This window comes from Triplophysa dalaica, chromosome 14, assembly GCF_015846415.1.
Source record: "Triplophysa dalaica isolate WHDGS20190420 chromosome 14, ASM1584641v1, whole genome shotgun sequence".
Classification (NCBI taxonomy): domain Eukaryota; kingdom Metazoa; phylum Chordata; class Actinopteri; order Cypriniformes; family Nemacheilidae; genus Triplophysa; species Triplophysa dalaica.
This window is the reverse complement of record NC_079555.1, coordinates 3,610,867-3,629,125: the sequence shown is the minus strand read 5'-3', so window position 1 is coordinate 3,629,125 and position 18,259 is coordinate 3,610,867. Positions and strand designations below refer to the sequence as shown.

General features: G+C 37.6%; 1 protein-coding gene across 1 annotated transcript; it reads right to left on the bottom strand.

Annotated features, from left to right (window-relative positions):
- Window positions 1-75: 75 nt before the first annotated feature.
- On the bottom strand, window positions 76-14,863 carry impdh1a (IMP (inosine 5'-monophosphate) dehydrogenase 1a). The gene is given in 16 exon segments (XM_056766486.1): window positions 76-1,358; window positions 2,396-2,479; window positions 2,616-2,664; window positions 2,667-2,758; window positions 3,011-3,155; window positions 3,281-3,424; window positions 4,442-4,537; window positions 4,697-4,787; window positions 6,569-6,768; window positions 7,809-7,896; window positions 8,225-8,431; window positions 8,596-8,670; window positions 8,765-8,866; window positions 10,711-10,759; window positions 13,125-13,223; window positions 13,595-14,863. Coding segments are annotated over 15 exon segments (1,542 nt in total). The 5' UTR covers window position 13,223; window positions 13,595-14,863; the 3' UTR covers window positions 76-1,336.
- Between the last annotated feature and the right edge of the window lie 3,396 nt (window positions 14,864-18,259).

The window sequence follows — 18,259 nt, the reverse complement described above, 5'->3', positions numbered from 1 at the left end:
GTTTTACATCAGTGTACCATAATATTGCCAAAATGTTCCTCATTAAATCATATACATAATTTTAGAAAATATAATGAGGCTGTATTGTGTGTGTTCAATCTGCAGTGGGCAATACACTTATTTCATTTTGAACACATCCTCTGTCTTTACAAGCCATTTTCGTTGATCAACACTGCCCCCTATTGGTTGTGAAGGCGAAAATAAATACATGAGAGTTATACCAGCTTATGCCACTACCATCTTTATTAATGCAAATTCTTGTGATTGACACCTTTAGCTTCCTGTACATCAGTAGATTAAACAGCAAAAAAAAACAGACAGATCAATAATCACCTTTCACATCCTTGTCCTGGTGCTTCTCACTTTCTTTCCGCTTACTAAAGACACATTCAACTATGTGGCAATAAAGTCCTCTTATTTACATTGCTCTTCATGCATCTGTCTTTATAAAATGGTATCTAAATATATCTCAAAAATTAAGCAATTATTCTAGTCTTGGACATATGGAGACAAACAAAATAAAGACTATAAAATACAGTTTTTGTTCTACGAGACAGAATAATTGTATCCACAATCTGATATACTTTTAAGCGTGTTCACATTCTGACCTTGTAAACTCTCAAATGTTTACTTTTATACTGTAAAATGTTGAATATATGTATGTGCAAATGCTTTTTTGAATGTTTTTTTATGCAGATGTGTAAAGTTACGAAATAAAGTTATGGCAGTCTCTAGTGTCTATGAACCGTGTTGACTAGAGTAAGGCATGTAATAGTAAAGTATTCCTGATTTTAAGGCTGATACTCATAAACCGGCATCACTCTAGTTCTAGCTAACTTACTTATGATGTGAATTATAGTGAATTGTGACCTGAAAAGAGAAATGCGTTTCTTTAACATGCCTTAAATCTGAATTCATAACACTCTAATGGCAAAGTGCCTCACCGAAAGTATTATTGCTAATAAAATAAAATACAAATTCAAGACCTTGACAAAACGACTAACATCAAACTCTGCTAAATCAAAGCTAATGAAAACATACTGTATGCTGTATACACACACATGATGATTATGTGGTACATTCATATTTTTGGACATCTAATTTTTTACAGGGAAGCCCGGACACAGATAAAATGAGGAGCATCAGAGTCAGTACTTTCAATTCTATGTGAATGTGTATTTTTTTTCCCAGTGTAAAGAATTCTGTATTTTGATGTGTGTACATTATATCTCAGAGAGAAGGGCTCAGCTTTTGTTCATAGTTTCAGCTGATGTGATTGGTGACAGCTGGTGATGGAACGTTGGGTCCGGATCTTACTTGCCCCTTGCTGCCCGCCTCAGTATAACCGCTTCTCATAACTGACGGAACAGAAAAAAAAGGTATTATGTAAAAGTCGTGAGATGCTTTATTGATATTACATTGGTCAGAGTTAGACAAAATTTTAAAAACTAATAATAATAACGTTGCACACCCTTTTAAAGGAATAGTTCACCGAAAAAATCTCATTAAAAGTTATTCATTTTTCCCCCTTTTTTGCATCACAACCCAAACTTAAACCTGCAATTTATAACTTCTGTCTTTGAAACGCTACTTTACACCCATATCTTTTCTTTGATTTTAAAAATACATTTTCAGCCAAATAGTACCTCTATTTATAAATCATTAATATAATCTTACTGTTTTGAATTGCCGTAAGGTAAGAATAGGTTGCATACTTTAATTTTAGCTAAAAAGGTGAAAAATGAGCACTTGAAAAACTCACAACTTTACAACAAGAAAAAAAGTCACGTTTAAGACGACATAAAGATAAGTCCACATTTTCAGGTGAACTATTCTCATCAAGTAGAAATAGGTTTGTCAGTGTTTCTATCCATATAATCTCAAAGGTTTGACAAGTCCCAAAGAAAGTGCTACGAGTAAACACCCACAGCGGGACAATGGGATAGGGGACACTGTCTTCATGACATGAGAGAATGAGGAAATTACATCAGATGAGACATGCCGTTTCGATGCCCCCTAAAGATCCCAGACCTTAGCGATCTTTCCAACACAATCCCCTCCACCGAAACTCAAAAGCTTCATTATAAGAGACATGAGGACTAGGTACTTACATGGCACAAAAGAATATCTATGATGAGAGCATAAGAGAAAAGAAGGAAAGACATTTCACATGAAAACTTTACTTTTCCATGACTCTGTATGTAGGATTGGTTTGGGGGTGTCGGGGAGACACTTAAAATCAAAACAAAGAGTGAATTGTTAAGTATCTGACCGCTAGACTGAAGTTGAATAAAAAATGTCAAATCATCCATTCTGTTGAGGGTATGTGCTGTGAGGAAAGGGACGGTGACGGGTCAGGTGGGTGGGGTTAAATCGTGAGTGGGCGGAGACTTACGAATGCAGTCCATGAACTCCGCCCTCAACCTGTGCAGACATGGTCCTCTTCTCAAATTTCAGCTCTCCGGAATACATCATGGATCTATATAACGCAAGTGAGATTTACACAGACGAATGCAAGCATGGAGACAAACCCTGAGAGATCGGTCTGTATTCCCAAGAAATGCATATATCTACTGCTACAATTTATTAAAATGTCTAATAAGTGTTTCTCTCACCGCAGAATGGACAGGCTCTTTGCACCAATATCCTGGCAGCCATGTTGATTCCGGAGATCAGGTACGGCGCAAACTTGTGTATTGAGCCTTTATCTTGAACTGAGCCCGACACTCCCTGAGCGACCTTCACTTTGTCACCCTCACTGAAATACACAAACAAAACCTTCATTATCCTTAAAATGTAATACCACAAAATAAACATTTCCATCTATTAACATCTTTATGTACACATGGATTTATGTGACTGTGATGTGTCCTTGACTAAGTTACATTATAAATAAAAACAGTCATAACTGGATTAAGAAAAAGCTAAAAATACATAAAGGTTGAAGCAATAAATAATATTAGTTTGGAATAAAAACAATGAAAAGTCCTTCCATGATCAAATGATTCACCTGAAGTAACGCTTCTGGCTGCTGTTATTTTTCTCCATGGCATCCAATGATCCCATTCCACGATACTTCTTTAGTCGTACGCCATCCGAGAAAAAATACTCACCTGGGGCTTCTGTGGTTGCCGCTAGCAACGAGCCCATCATCACTAAAAGAAAACAAGCAGAATGGAAGGGCACAGTCTGACACCAACAGTAAAATGTTGGCAAACAAATTGCTGCCAATAATAACAATGATCGTTCAGCCAAATCAGCCAGAGCGAAAAACACACACCTGTGGACGCTCCCAGCGCGAGGGCTTTGACCACGTGCCCGACTGTTTGAATGCCACCGTCTGCAATGACTGGAACTCCGAAACGACGGGCGTACTCCGCCACCTTATACACGGAGGTGCCCTGTGGCCTCCCGCACGCCATCACTTATAATACACAAATCCCACAATGAACATTCTTACTAAAACCTTGTTTATTCATTATTTTTAATCATTTATTTAGGAATTTTGAACTGATATCTATTGTTCTGGAATAAAATAATTACAAATACTATAAACCAGGTTTTTTTAACTGGGGACCCCCAGGGGGCCTACACAATGTTCTAAGGGGTCCCCAGAAAATGTTTGAGAAACAAAAAACATCAAAATTCTACTATTTGTCTAAGAGTTAAAATGGTTCTTTATACAAAAAAATGGACATGTATTTCTAGAAAAGGGGTCCCCCGCAAAAGGTTTACCATATTTGGGGTTCCTTGGCATTAAAAAATCTAAAACCCCTGCTTTAAACTATTCGTTTTTATATTTTATCAAAAGCATTATTGCAAATTATAAAGCATTATTATCAGGGTTATTATTCATTATGATCTTAATGAACTGTGCTACTTTTAAAGTTTGGCCATGGGTTGTTTTTTGTTCCAAAGGTTGAAGCTTAAATGCATTTAGTTTTGCTGTCATTCTTGAGTGTTCATTATTATTACTATACAGCGATTTTCATTAAGAAATTGTGTGTAATGCATAACAGTGACTACAATATATATATATATATTTTTTAGGTATGGGTCTGACATACTTTAAGTTTTGGTATTTAGGCTAGGGTTAGTTTTGCAAGGCGATCGGGCTGTTTTTGTCACATAGATCTGGCAGCCCTGGATATTGTAGAGTAGACAGTTTCATCATACACACCCGCCTGGCCCGAAGTGAACTCACAAACAATGTTTGGTTGTAATATAACAATTTATTTTATATTCAATTTATATTAATATTTTTTGTATATTAATTGTATTAAATTAAATACAAATTTACAGTTATTGATTTTTGCAGAGGTCTGCCAGGAGGTAAGTTTGGGCCGAATAACGTTTGTTGGAAACGTCCATAAAGCATTTCCACAACTTCAGGGACTATCAATCTTCATAAAAATTATAAACTTCAAGAGCACACACACACCTTCCTGTGTGATACAGATGGATCCACAGCCCATGCCCACTCTCAAAGCATCAACACCTGCATCTATAAGATTCTTCGCCTGAGCAGCGGTCACCACTGTGTGGAAGAAAATCAAATGATAATAAAATGTAAAGCAAGGTTATTTAACTCGGATCCTGGAGGGATGGTAAGTTTTGCTCAATAACACACAAGTCTTTATAATATCTTCAAAAGTACAGGTGTTGAGTTCATAGGGTTCAACTCAAAACCACTCACCATTTCCTCCTACCACTTGTAGGTCTGGATATTTCTGTTTGATGTAGTTTATCATGCTGATCTGAAACACTGAGTTTCCTTGAGAGGAGTCCTGAAACAGAGAAGCCAACACACATCCAGAATCACACATCCAGATCACCTGATTCAACTCAAAGTTAAGATCAAACCATGCATTTTAGTCTAGCCTTAAGCCTTATCTGTGAAACCAGGCATATACATATACGTTTTATATTCTTACAGTTATGTTTCAAACTGCTTTTGCTTAATGTAACTGGGAATGGTAATTGATTCAATTTCGATTGAGTATATATACACAGCAAAAAGAGCACAGGATACGTAAATAATAAGGAAACATAATTGCATTACATTTAATTATGTAAATGATAAATATTCAGAACCTTTGTCTTAAACAAACTAAGAAAATTATGCAAATACTCAAACAGTAAAAATGGCCTTGTATTTTACTTATTTATTGATTGTGTATTTGTGTGTGTCTTAAGCTCTTTCTATGATCATTACATCTCTCACAAACAGCTGGTATCAGTCTACCCTGACAGTGTGCCATCCTGCAGAATGTAGGTCCAACCCTTCATAGAAAACAACTGTCAGTACTTTCTAAGTAAACCCAGAGGACTGGATTAGCTAGATCAGGTGTGTTTGAGAAAGGATAAAACCTAAAGGTGCGGTAACCCAACATTTACGATGTGTTTGAATCGCCTCCTTTCTCCTATATAGTGTAGGTCGGGTGTCTGTCATTTTGTAGTTCGCAGTAAAAAACTCCCAATTCCCTACATTTTTTTACTGTTTTTTACCCACAATGCATTCTGATTTGGAGTGTTCACTCGCTCACTCAAATTTCCCATGATACAACGCGAATCAACCGTCTGATTCGAATCGGCTAGAGGAGAGTGACCATTAATGGGAAGAATTTATATACTTGTGTTTGTTCTTGTTGACAGTACTACTTTTTGAGAATAAACTGATTAAAAATATGTAATATATATAATTTTATATATAATTAATTTAATATATAATAAAGAAATTTTTGTTCGTAATAAACGTGATAGTAAACAAACGTGGCAAACATTTCTTTTGTTATCTTTATTAAAAACGAATACAATAAACGTGACAAATAACGTAAAAATTTACCATTTTACAATCCATAAAGCCACACATGTATTATATAAGCGTTCTGACAAATGTCCGCGACAGTACTGTCAGACACAGGATATATTACGTCAGTGTCTGAAATTGATCACTCATTTTCATTCACTTCTTCCCATATAGTGGACTATTTAGGATCCACTATATATTGAAAAGTGAATGAGTGAACAAGTGAACGAATTCAGACCCAGCTATAGACTTTGCTCACAATAAATCAAATTTCTTTTTTATATTAAGACCGACTGTCCACATCATAAATGCAGGAGAATGGGCACGCAACGCTTTCCGGCTTCTGTTATGGAGTTCCCAAATTCATCACTACACTGAGGGATTGATCACACCCTTAATTTTCTGTCCCTGGACCCATAAATACCAGCGACGGCACTGTAATCTACAACAAGTCTGGCCTGGTAAATTAACATATCGAGCCACAGCTCAACCTCTTTTCTGAGAAAGAAAACAAACTCCAAAGCAGTTTTACTGGAAAATAAAGTACATCATGTGTTCATTCCAAATAAATGTCCTAGATTGTGACGCCGTATTTCACTTCATATCATCCTGCATAATTAAGTTCCCACCCTGCCCTAACACATCTGGCAGTATTTCAAACACACACACACCCAGAAGTTGAAAAGTTAGTTCAGGTGTGTTAAATTCAAGACGGAGTTTACACAAGGTAAACGCTCACCCATTCCTATTAGAACCCACCAGAACGATCACGTCCACCCCGGCCTGCATGAGCAGATCCAGGCGGTACTTGTCGTCCTCTCGGGTGCCGATGGCAGCTCCACACAGCAGCTGTTTGCGAGAGTCTTTGGAGGCTAGAGGATAATCTCTGTTCTTCTTCAGATCTGTGCGAGCGATGATCGCCACGAGCTCATCGCTGTCATTCACTATAGGCAGTTTACCTGAGGTGTTGAGTGAATAAAAAACGTAGATAAAAACATGCTTTCACAATGCATATTGATTTAGAAAAATCATGTTGTTCGAATGGGTTAAAATCCTTGATTAATCTTCGTGTCATTTCAAATCTGTATGACTTTCTTTCGTCTGCAGAACACACTATAAGATATTTTGAAGAACGCTTGTAACCGAGCAACATTGGCCCCTATTGACTTCCATTGTATGAGCAAGGGGACAAGACATTTCTCATAATATCTTTTTTTTTGTTTCACTGAAGATAAACTCTACTACAGTACCAATTTAGAGGAACATGAAAGTGAATTAATGTTGATTTTGGGGTGAACTATCCATTTTAGTTCCATGATGTCTCTATTTTCAAGGAAAATGGTGTGTTATAAGTTGCCCATGCATGTATGAGATACGTAAAATTGCTGAAATAAAAGTCTCCGAACAAAAGATACATTCTATCTAAAAGCGAACGCTCACACAGGCCTGCCTGAAACGCCTCGTGTAACCACACCCCCACAAATCTACGTCAGTTCGTGGTTTGATTTGACCAAGAACGCCCAATGTATACGCAAGTAAGGGGGGCGTACCTGTCAGCACAATTGCTTGATGTTTTAAATATGGTAAGATGCGTTATATTTCTGTCACACGCTTGTAGTCAGTTGAAATCACTACGCACTGGTTAACTGGCCAATCATAGCACACCTTGCTTTTCAGAGCGATGAGCTTTGTAAAAAATCTGCACGTTTCATCGAGGCGGGGCAAAGAGGCGATACAAACATGCACTGTATGTGGAACATACAGCGTTTTTGAACCTTAAATCGTGTTTACACATTGCATTACATCTAACACAAAACAAAATATTAGTTTTAGCCGTGTCAAATGAACCCTTTAAACAATATTAGATGCAATCTTTCTTGCTTCAGTATCATGTTCCTGTATACTAAGTCTCAATCGTAAGTAATCCTCATTTGTAAATCGCTTTGGATAAAAGCATCTGCTAAATACATGCAAATTTGATTGAGATTAGTGGTCACACCTTTTTTACTGCGCTGCAAGATATCATTGGCTTCTTTTAACGTTACGCCGGCAGGAGCGACCACCAAATCTTCTCTTTTTGTCATAGCCTGAAAGACAGAAATATTGGGTTATTATTTATTATTATTTAATATTATTTAATAATAAATGTATTATTTATTATTTAAATTATGACTATTTAAAAGATGTCAAGTTTGTTTGTTTTTGACATGATTTATCAGTGTATTTTATATAAAAAATATGATCATCTTTCATCAAAATCCCAATTTCTGGATGCTATGTAGCTTTCTTTAGAAAGCATCTGCCAAATTCATAAATGTAAATGTGTTAACTGGAAATACAAGTGCTGGTGTGTTGCTTTCAATATTTAAAACTAAGAATTGTGATAATTGTAAAACAAAGTTACATATCACAAACCTCTACCAGCGCCCTGTCGTAATCTTTCTCTGACAGAAAGTCGATGTCTCGTGACGTAATAATGCCCACCAGTTTGCTGCCCATCTTGCCTGTTTCTGTAACCGGAATGCCGGAGAAACCATGGCAAACCTTTGCTTCAAACACATCACCGACCGTGTGTCGTGGACTCATCACCACGGGGTCCGTGATGAAGCCCTGCTCAAATTTCTGCCAGTAAAAACACAGGACATTCCCAGTCATCACGAAACATTAACTGGTTTTAGAATGTTATGCATGTCATTTAATAACTGCAGGCATAATGCTAATCTTAAGTAGTACATTGTTCATTTACAAATGTAATTTAAAATGCACATACTAAACGTTTGACTAACCTTGACTCTCCTGACTTCATTGGACTGGAATTCAGGTGTGCAGTTATGATGTATGATTCCTATTCCACCCATAAGCTACAAGGCAAACCAGTAAGGGTTAAATTTGCAAGCGTTCGCTGTTTAATACATGCAAGGGGCAAGTGTAATTCCATCAGTGTGTGTATCTTACAGCCATTGCGATGGCCATGGAGGACTCAGTGACTGAGTCCATCGGAGAGGAAATGAGCGGCGTCTTCAGAGTAATCTTCCGGGTCAGGGCAGAGGTCAAATCCTAAAACATCATAATGCATGACAGTCATACACACACAAAAAAAGAATAAGTGCACAAATTGCATGTGTAAACTATGGGCTTAGATGTTATAATAACACTATCTACCCCAATTTTGTTTTCTTATTGACACTCAAAGTAATCAAGGATAAAGTCAAACTGTGTTTTTTTAATTATTTTATCAGATGTTTTAACAGTGAACATTATTAAATGCTGTTAATACACATAAGAGCTGTTGTCTCGCATGGACCCGGGTTTGAATCCGATCCCACTTTGACCATGTACTTTCCGTTCAACACTTAAGGATCCTCTTAAGAATAAAAAGCAAGCAAAAAGCAAAAAAAACGTTAAAATGACATAAGTAGTTATGTATTATATTATGATTATGTATTATAGTATTATATATTATGTAATTATATTTAGAAATTTCCCAAAATTCTACAGAAATAAAATAATGATTTTAATGCTCCGAGGTTAAGAAAAATATGTATATACAGCCACGTAAAAAGTAAGAGACAATTTCAACAACCATTTTCAGTTTTTCTGAAAATGTAGAAGTGAAGTGAACTATTTGTCAGGTATGGTGACCCATACCCGAAATGTGACCTCTGCATTTAACCCATCCAGAGAGTAGTGAACACACCCAGAGCAGTGGGCAGCTATCACTGCAGCGCCCGGGGAGCAAGTTGGGCTACGGTGCCCTGCTCAAGGGCACCTCACTCGTTACCCGCCCGCCCTGAGGTTCGAACCGGCAACCTTTTTGGTCACGAGCCCGAATCTCTAACCATTAGGCCACGACTGTATAGTTATGTGTTCCAATTTTTTATGTGATACCCTTGATTTTTATCACAGTTTTCATGTGTCTTGTCATGCTGTCAGTCTTTCACATTGCTGTCGGATGACTTTATGTGACTCCTGACGTTTGATTTTGTTGAAAGTCCACAGACACTGGACTGGAAATGCAACAATACATCTAGAAATGCTATAATTTCTCTTCATTTTTTCTGCAGCTCTATATATACTTTTTGCAGGTTCAATTATTAATTCAACAGCACCGTTGTAACTATATTAAACTTCAAGTTGCGTCACTTGTTTTTGTCAACTTAAGGACATGTCATATGTCTTCAGTTCTGTCCTACACCTGTGGCCCATCATTACCCGCTGCTCAGCTTAATCTCTTAAGTGCTTTAAAACAACAGCATGATATCCTGTACATCTACTGTGCATCAGCAGGACATTAACCTACAGTAACTGCCCTACAGGGATAGAAACAAACATTCTTCCAATAAACGCTTAAATTCACAATTACTCAAAATACAGAATGTACACAAATACTCAACAGAGATAGAAACACAGTCGAGAGTGTCAAATCATAATCTTACAATATATCATATATTATAAGTCATCAAAATAGTAAAAAACCAGGCAATCTGTTGTGAGTTCTAACTAAGTCATCATTACTGTAGCTTTAAACTTAACCCTTGAAACTGAACTCAATGTGTCTTTAATTAAAAATGCGCTTAAAGTTTGGGTTCCAGGGGGACTTGTATTTGTGTTGTCCTCTGGTCTTTCTCACATCCCCACAGCTGATCGTCTCTGCCTGTGATAACATGCCCGGTTCTCCCGAGAACATATAGATGCTAACACAGCCCTCTCATCAGCACACACACACTGCAGATCTTCCACCTCACTAAAAACCCAAGATCTTGTTTTCCATCTCCAGAGCAGATAGTAACGGTAAGTAACGGTGATTAAAAGTAACCCCTCCCACAAAATGGTTCGCTTGCAGTAGAACAATTGATGTCTGGTGTCGGTTGTGCGCTGTTCACCTGGATGTTAATACTCACCACTTCATCAGATGTGAAGTCAATGAAGCCAGGCAGTATCAGAAAATCACTGATGGAAAAAGGACAGATGGTAGAGTTGACGTTACGTCAGCAATTTATGAATCAGAACATTATTGAAATTACATACAAAGAGGCTTTTATAAATCACGACATAATAAAAAATAAGCATTAAACAAACCAGTATTAAGAAAACCGTCTACTATTAAGATTTTTCCAATATGATATTTTCTTGGAACAAAAGCCCAAATATTCACAGTATTGTCAACGATGACTGTAATATAGATCAAGATCAAAGATAAAAATTTTCACATTTACATTTAGTCATTTAGCAGACGCTTTTATCCAAAGCGACTTACAAGTTGTGTAAACAATGGAAGCAATTGGGTCAAACATTGCGACAAAAAAAGCATAAGTGCAATAAAAACATCTCACAAAGCCTACTACAGTGTACAGAGCTATGTTTAGTTTATCTAAGATTAAATAAGCATGCTTTTTTATATAGATTATGTAGAAAAGATATAGAAATCAGAAACGATTGTGCAGGTGAATTTAGTTCCATACATTTTAAAATGTAGATATTAATATTTTTTAGATTGATCGATTACTCTTCACAAAATGCATGTGTACATTTATGTTTACTTATGACATGAATACTTTAAATATTTCTGGTCTCGAAAAAAAAGAAGCTTCAGAATATAATCTCTTATAGAATGTGGTTTTCAGAGATATCCTGGTAATGGTCTTAACCACAGGGTGTGCCTAATAAATCCACTTCAAATGTTCAACCAATAAGTTTATGACTCAAAACTTTTGGTATCTAATAAATGAAGTAATAAATGAATCTGCTTATTTTTCTTTGGTTGATCAATAAGAAAGCTACACTTCTTTCATAATAAATACATTTTATTCTCTATTTTTGAGTGAATTAAATTTTACATTTAGTCTTTTTGCAAATACGTTTCTCAAAAGTGATTTCACACAATAACCAGCAATGTTTGAACTTTCTGTTAAAGCTGTATCTTATAATAACTTTCTAAAGTATAAAATATCAAAGCTGTTTAAAGAAGAAATAAAATGAAAAAGAAAATCAAACCACAATCAGTGTAAAACTTGTTTTACCCACAGTATGTAGAATCATAAGCAGGAACACACATGTCTTTTAAAACGTAGAATTGCATGTGGTAAGTGGTAGAAAATGTGACACACTCCTTTATTATACACATAATAATGTTCTGATATAGAAAAAACTGATTGGGCGTTTTTGTGAGTTAAGATCCCACGGAGTATGTGTAAGAAGACAGAGTTCAAATAACCTGTTTCCTGTGGCATTATGCTCATAAAACCTCCATTAGACCAGATTAAACATTTCAGCGTGATAAAAATAGACACGGAGACCACTGCTGGGCTAAAAAGGTTTGTAAAGCAAAAACAAGCTTGTTTTTTTCATGCAAACGCTGATATCAATGCCAAGCTCATGGGTTCGACCCCCAGGGACACGCAGTTCCTTAGAAGCATTTGCCAAATGCATGTTGTCAATGTAATGTTTACTACTGCACAAATGTACAACATCCTTTAAAGCAAACCACAAATTTTCTAAATAAACATGTACTTCATATTAAAAATCAAGTAAACATGCTATGATGTCGGTCTCCTAGATAGAAAACAGGGGGACTACATGTACGCTGGCTTTTGAATTGTGCCATAAAGATGGGCTGCATGTGTTGGGACCACAGATCAATATAAATGACTGAATTGCGCCTAGAACGCTGAACCAACAGCAGGAGGTGAAGCCACCGGAAGCGATCGCGCCGCCATCTTGGTAAGCCCAGCAAAGAAGTTTGTTTATTTTTGGCAGAATAGCGATGTCTATAAATGAAAGTATGTAGGTGAGTTGCACACTATTGTAATGGCACAATATGTACAGTAAATGTTTAGAATTAAAGCTTCATGACTTAAAGAACATGCCTGTATTTATCAGTATTTAGTTTTCAGAATATGCACATTTGTCACAGTTGAGGTGTCTCGTGAGTCTGCTGATCTGATATGTACGATATCTGACTTCACATCTAAAAACGGGGACAGGTAAGTTACTGTTTTATCATGAATATGTGATAACTCCCTATTCATTTTAAAGAACGTTTGGGCATACCAACATGGCGGCGCGGTAGCTTCAGTGTAATGACGTCATGAGCAATCCAGTCATTTATATAGATCAGTGGTAGGGGCCGAGCACTTGAGCTCCCCGTTGCTATGGAGACACAGAGAGAGTTGCCATGGAGCTGAGAGATCTCGCTGACCAGAGAGATACCTAACTGAAGCACACATGGCAGGACCTGCTTTGAAATGATGCTGTCCTGTGATGATAAACGATAAGTCTAACATATGACAGTAAGTCTGACACTGCAGCGACTTACTTGTATGTGAGACCATCCCCGATAGCAAAGAGTTGCTGGGCAGTGAGTCCATCCTCAGGAACATAACCAGTTCCCCCACTGATGAGGTAATCGGCCATGCTGCAAACATACGCACACGCCACAAGAGAACAAACACAATAGATTGTATTAGAATATTTACTTAATAAAAAGTTTCCTGCACTGAAGACTGAAGATGAACACAAATAAGGAAGCAAAACTTAAGTAGATCCACCATTTATTTTAAGACTTGAATACTCAAAATGCATTCAACTCAACTGCACTTTAACCACCCATTGATACAATAACACACAGTTCACAGTCAAACTGTGATCTTTAAACAAGATAAACCTTTTCAAAAAATGCAAAATGAAGACATTTCTATTTCCAAAAACTAACTTCTCATTCATTCCAAACAGATCCAAACTACGTTGTAAGCACGTACGATTTAAAATAAATGCAAATCCACTTACATCTATGAGTTACTTTTTCTTTTGGTGTACACACACTTCCTTCTGTTAACGATTCACTGAGATCTAGATCATCTCACATGATGACAGACGGCATTACAGATCAATGCAGCTGTGTGACTCTCCCATATATGTGCGAGGGTCTCGTGTCGAGACGCGCATCCGTGTGTCCAAGAGCGTGTGCGGTGACGTCACATTACACATAAACACTCGCTTCTCGGAGAGGAAAGGGGACGAGTTTCACAACAAACACAATCTGCTCTGCTTCCTAAACCGCTTGCTTCCACACACTACACGGTCATAAGTGCTGTGAAAAATGTGTACTATGTGCGAAACCACAGTATGCAAAAACAGTGCCTACTTCCGCCGAGAATTTTCAGTACGCGTACACTTTTCTAATCCACGGAAGCTGGGTAGCCGCAACATTTAAAAGGTTAGTAATTTAAAACAATACTGGAAACCTCTAGGTTTTATTCCTCGTGGTTAAACTGTATTTGCTTAACAACGCCCGACTGCATTATTTTCTGCCGGAGCTGTCGAAAAACAGAGTTGCGACACCGTTTGATCTAGCCGCCGGGTGGTCACGTGGTTCACGGAGCTGTTTGAATGGGTTTAAGCTGGAGAGACAGTGGACCCGCTGTATTTGCAACAAAATGAACACGATAAACAATTCAGATAGTACGAATTTGTATTATGATATTTATATAGGGAGAGGATATATAACATGAGCAGGCTTTATAGAAAATCATTCATCTGCACAAACAGACACACAGAAAAGCCTTTATTGGGGGGGACATAATATTTAGTTTCAAAAACATCCTTATAGTAAAACTAAAGTTTTACGGAGATGTATTTTATCAACTTATCTGCGAATGTGTTTGGGAAACAGTTAAATGAATGGGCTTCAATGCATTGTTTGGAACTACGGAGGGTACGGACGTGTCGTCACTTTACCCGTGAACACCACGTGAGAATGCCGGAGAGCGCCCCCTTGGGTCACGGTGGGTGGCAAAACGCTCAGCAAAATGACTGCTCTCATTATGAGGAAACGCAATTACGTGCAACATTTCAGTGTCCGGAAACAGCTGATTCCTTCGTAAGTCGTAGTGAAGCCGTAAGGTTCACCGTCGGGTCCGGCTGCTTGTAAGTTCAGGAAATAATTGCGTGTTTAAGTCCCGGTTTCTTTGTTTCTCCTATTCTCCTCAGCCATTTGTGTTTTGCCACTCAGGGAGCTTGTCCTAGGGCGTGTCCCCCGATATGTTCACGTGGGAAAGTGACGTCAATGCATATCCTCTATAGAGCCCTCCATGACACGAGTTACTTCCGCATTCCATTCTTCCACCGGACGTCTTTACTAGTGTAGCAACTCTGTTTTTCAACGTTGCTGTTTTAGACTACTTTATCAATAAAGTGACGTGAGAATAAAAAACATGGTGTATATTTACCAGTCATCTGCTGGCAAACCATTTAAATAATATGACAAGATGCCCGGGATATTTTTGTTAACATTTTGGCTCTCACATCTGCAGAGAACTGTTGCTTCCTGCCACCAGGTAGACTCCGCCCACAAAAGACGTAATCAGCGTCGTTATAATGGTTATAATAACAATTTTTGCTCTAGATTTTAGAAGTTTAGATATTTGCTTTGTGCTAATAAAACTTTATTTTCATTTTCAAATGTTTTTTCCTATATGGATACAAATAATAGTAATATTTGTTTGTTCATATTTTTATGATGTACATTTTTGCATTGCAAAACGAGACAATAAACCCTTTGTATCTTTTTAGCCCCTTAATATTCTTGTTCATTGAAAATTAGTTATTGAAATCTCAGTTCTTGCTCAGGATTTATATTTCCAACATGAGTTTATGCATTTAGTTGTTTACGAGAGGGCCTATATATTGCTCTGACCACAAAATCCTCTTCGATGTACCGTAGTCGACATCGAACATCCAAATGACTCTAAGTGGTTGTTGCTGATGGACATTTAATCTTTCCCTGTCAATTTACACACGCGCTGGTTTTTATCCCAGCAGGATTTATACTCGATCTCAACTGCAGATTAGACCTACAAAGTGCTCTACAAACTCTAATGGTAAAATAAAGACATGTGAAAGAAAGATGAATCCAAGATGACAAACTGCTAGATTTCATTATTTCATCACTTTGCATCATGGCACATTTCACTGCTTTATTATTTATATACACTTATATTATCAATTAGATGCCCGAATAAGGTTTCTTGATATGATTCCATGGTAGGGTATAGGCACCAATGTACTGTAGTTAACCTCCGATGGCATTTTATTTGGAAGGCTTGTATTGGATCATCAGGTTTTGGTGTCATTGCTCTTATGAGGTTGTGCATTGTGCCAGATCCGCATGGAAGCTCAGTAGGTTTATTTAAAGTAATTCTGTGGATTTACTGTCATTTTAAACTATTCTACAAATTGCATAATTATTCACTGATACGTAAAAAATGTTCATGTACTGAAAATGATCTATAATGATTGACCATAAAAATATAATTAAAAAATATTCTATGAAAGAAAAAACAGACCAAATAAGCTGCCTCCTTCCATCTGTCACTCAAATCCACACCTGTTGCTTTTCCATTGCATTGTTAAATACACTTGGCCAAAACAGTTTAAAACAAAAGATGTGATTCATCCACATAAACACAAAGGGGGCAAATCAACATGAGTTATTCAATAATTAATAGGTCAAACTATGCATCATTAATGATGCATGAAGTAACCTACACTAATGTCATAAGCGTTTAAATAATAGCCAGACAGCCTCATTTATTCTCATACTTCAGAAGTAGCACTTGAGTATGTCTCACCTCTCCGGCTCATACCCTGCCTGTATACGGGTGGCACTGTAGCGCTGGGCAGCCGTCTCGTGCCCATGACCGTGCCCATGCCCATGTAGTGCATTGTGGGTAAACGGCCCTTGAAAGTGGTGATCCGAGTCTCGTAACGAAACCCGTGGCCTAGCGGGTTCCGTGTCCCCCACAATACGCCGGTAGTCAATTTGGTAGCAGTCTCTATCCCCGTCTGCATAGCGGTCATATGCATGTCCATCCATTTCTGCAAAATCCAGCGTTGCCCAGCTGCCCCTTCCCAAAAACACCGGACCTTTTTCTCTCCCCCCTTACCCAAGACCACCTGAGTCTCTGCTGTGTGCGCATACACCTGGAGTCACACTAGATTCGACCCCTTGCGCACATACATACAATAAAATAAATGTGGTTATGGGCGTCCTCAATTAAATTTGTATCCAATTTGCATGGGCTATTAGCATCCTTTGAACCACGGGCCAAAGTTTCGACGCTGTACCCGTACAAAGTAGGTTTGCTGGAGCAATACAGTCTATGTTAGTAAAATTTTGATCAGGATCACGATAATGTCCAAGATGAAATAAAGTATGAAAAAAAAGCTTGATCTCCAGTTGTGTGGCTTGATGTAGTCCTGAAGCTGAATGCAGTGGTACAGGACGACAGAGAACACTACACAAGACCAAACTGTACTTTACTGGATGGCAGGCAAACAGAAATTGAATGAGTCGCTTCCTCTCTCTCTCTCTCTCTCTCTCTCTCTCTGTATTTCACTTCAGCTAAGCTCTGTTTCTGACAGTAACGCGTCACTTTCACAAAGAGGATTGCAGTATTAAGTGTGCATGTGTGTTTGTTTCATCAGTGGGAGGAGCTTGAGGTATCTGTCTGCCCCACCTCTTGTTTCAAAACAATTAAAATTACACACTCTGCAGTTGCGCATTGGAAAGTTTGTGTATATAAAAGTTTGCAGTTGTGCCATTTAAAGTTAAAGCATTACAGTGCGTGTGTTGTTTGCGTGTACCTGCATGCACACCTCTATCACTATGTGTACGCACAGCTTGGAAACGGTTTCCTCACAAACAAAGTGAAATCCCATAGTGCATTGATGGAGTGCTCGGCCCTGGAGAGGCGTCTGGTTGGAGCAACAGAACCAGAAAGAGCCTGGAGAGAGGCTGCTCTTGACCGACTAATTACACACAGACTCTCCACAAGACGTGATGAAGAACTGTGGCTTGAACAAACATGCCCCCCTGATTGTGCGCACAAATGAGTGCCCTCCGTTACATCAGGCACTTGTATTGTAATATTTTTGCAGAGGAAAAGTCAATTTGTCTTTAATTGGGAAGAAAATGTTATAATGTAGCAAAGATGTTTCTTTGCTACTTTGTAAACGTGTAGTATGAAGTGCCTGATTCCCAAAATCTCGGCCCTTTCAAACACCTATTTCAAACTCTTAAATATAAATAAGTTTTGTGAATTCAATCCTCAAACCAAAACATATTTAAATATGTATATAAAGTATGTATTTATTGTATAAAACAGTGTAAGCACAATGATGAGGTATATACTGTAATTATATATGGCTACATATGTTTTGTAAAGAGTTATAAAGATCTATGATTTTGTAAGTAAGTATATTATTATAAAACAAAAAGTGATGTGATATATGCTGTCTATACAGTACATATATACATATATATATACATAATATAACCCAAATTAAATTAAACATTAATGCTGCACATGAGTTGAGTTGAAATATGTGTTTTTTTTCACCATGTGTTCTACTGTATACACAGACCAAAGATTCATAATTGTATTCCTGTTA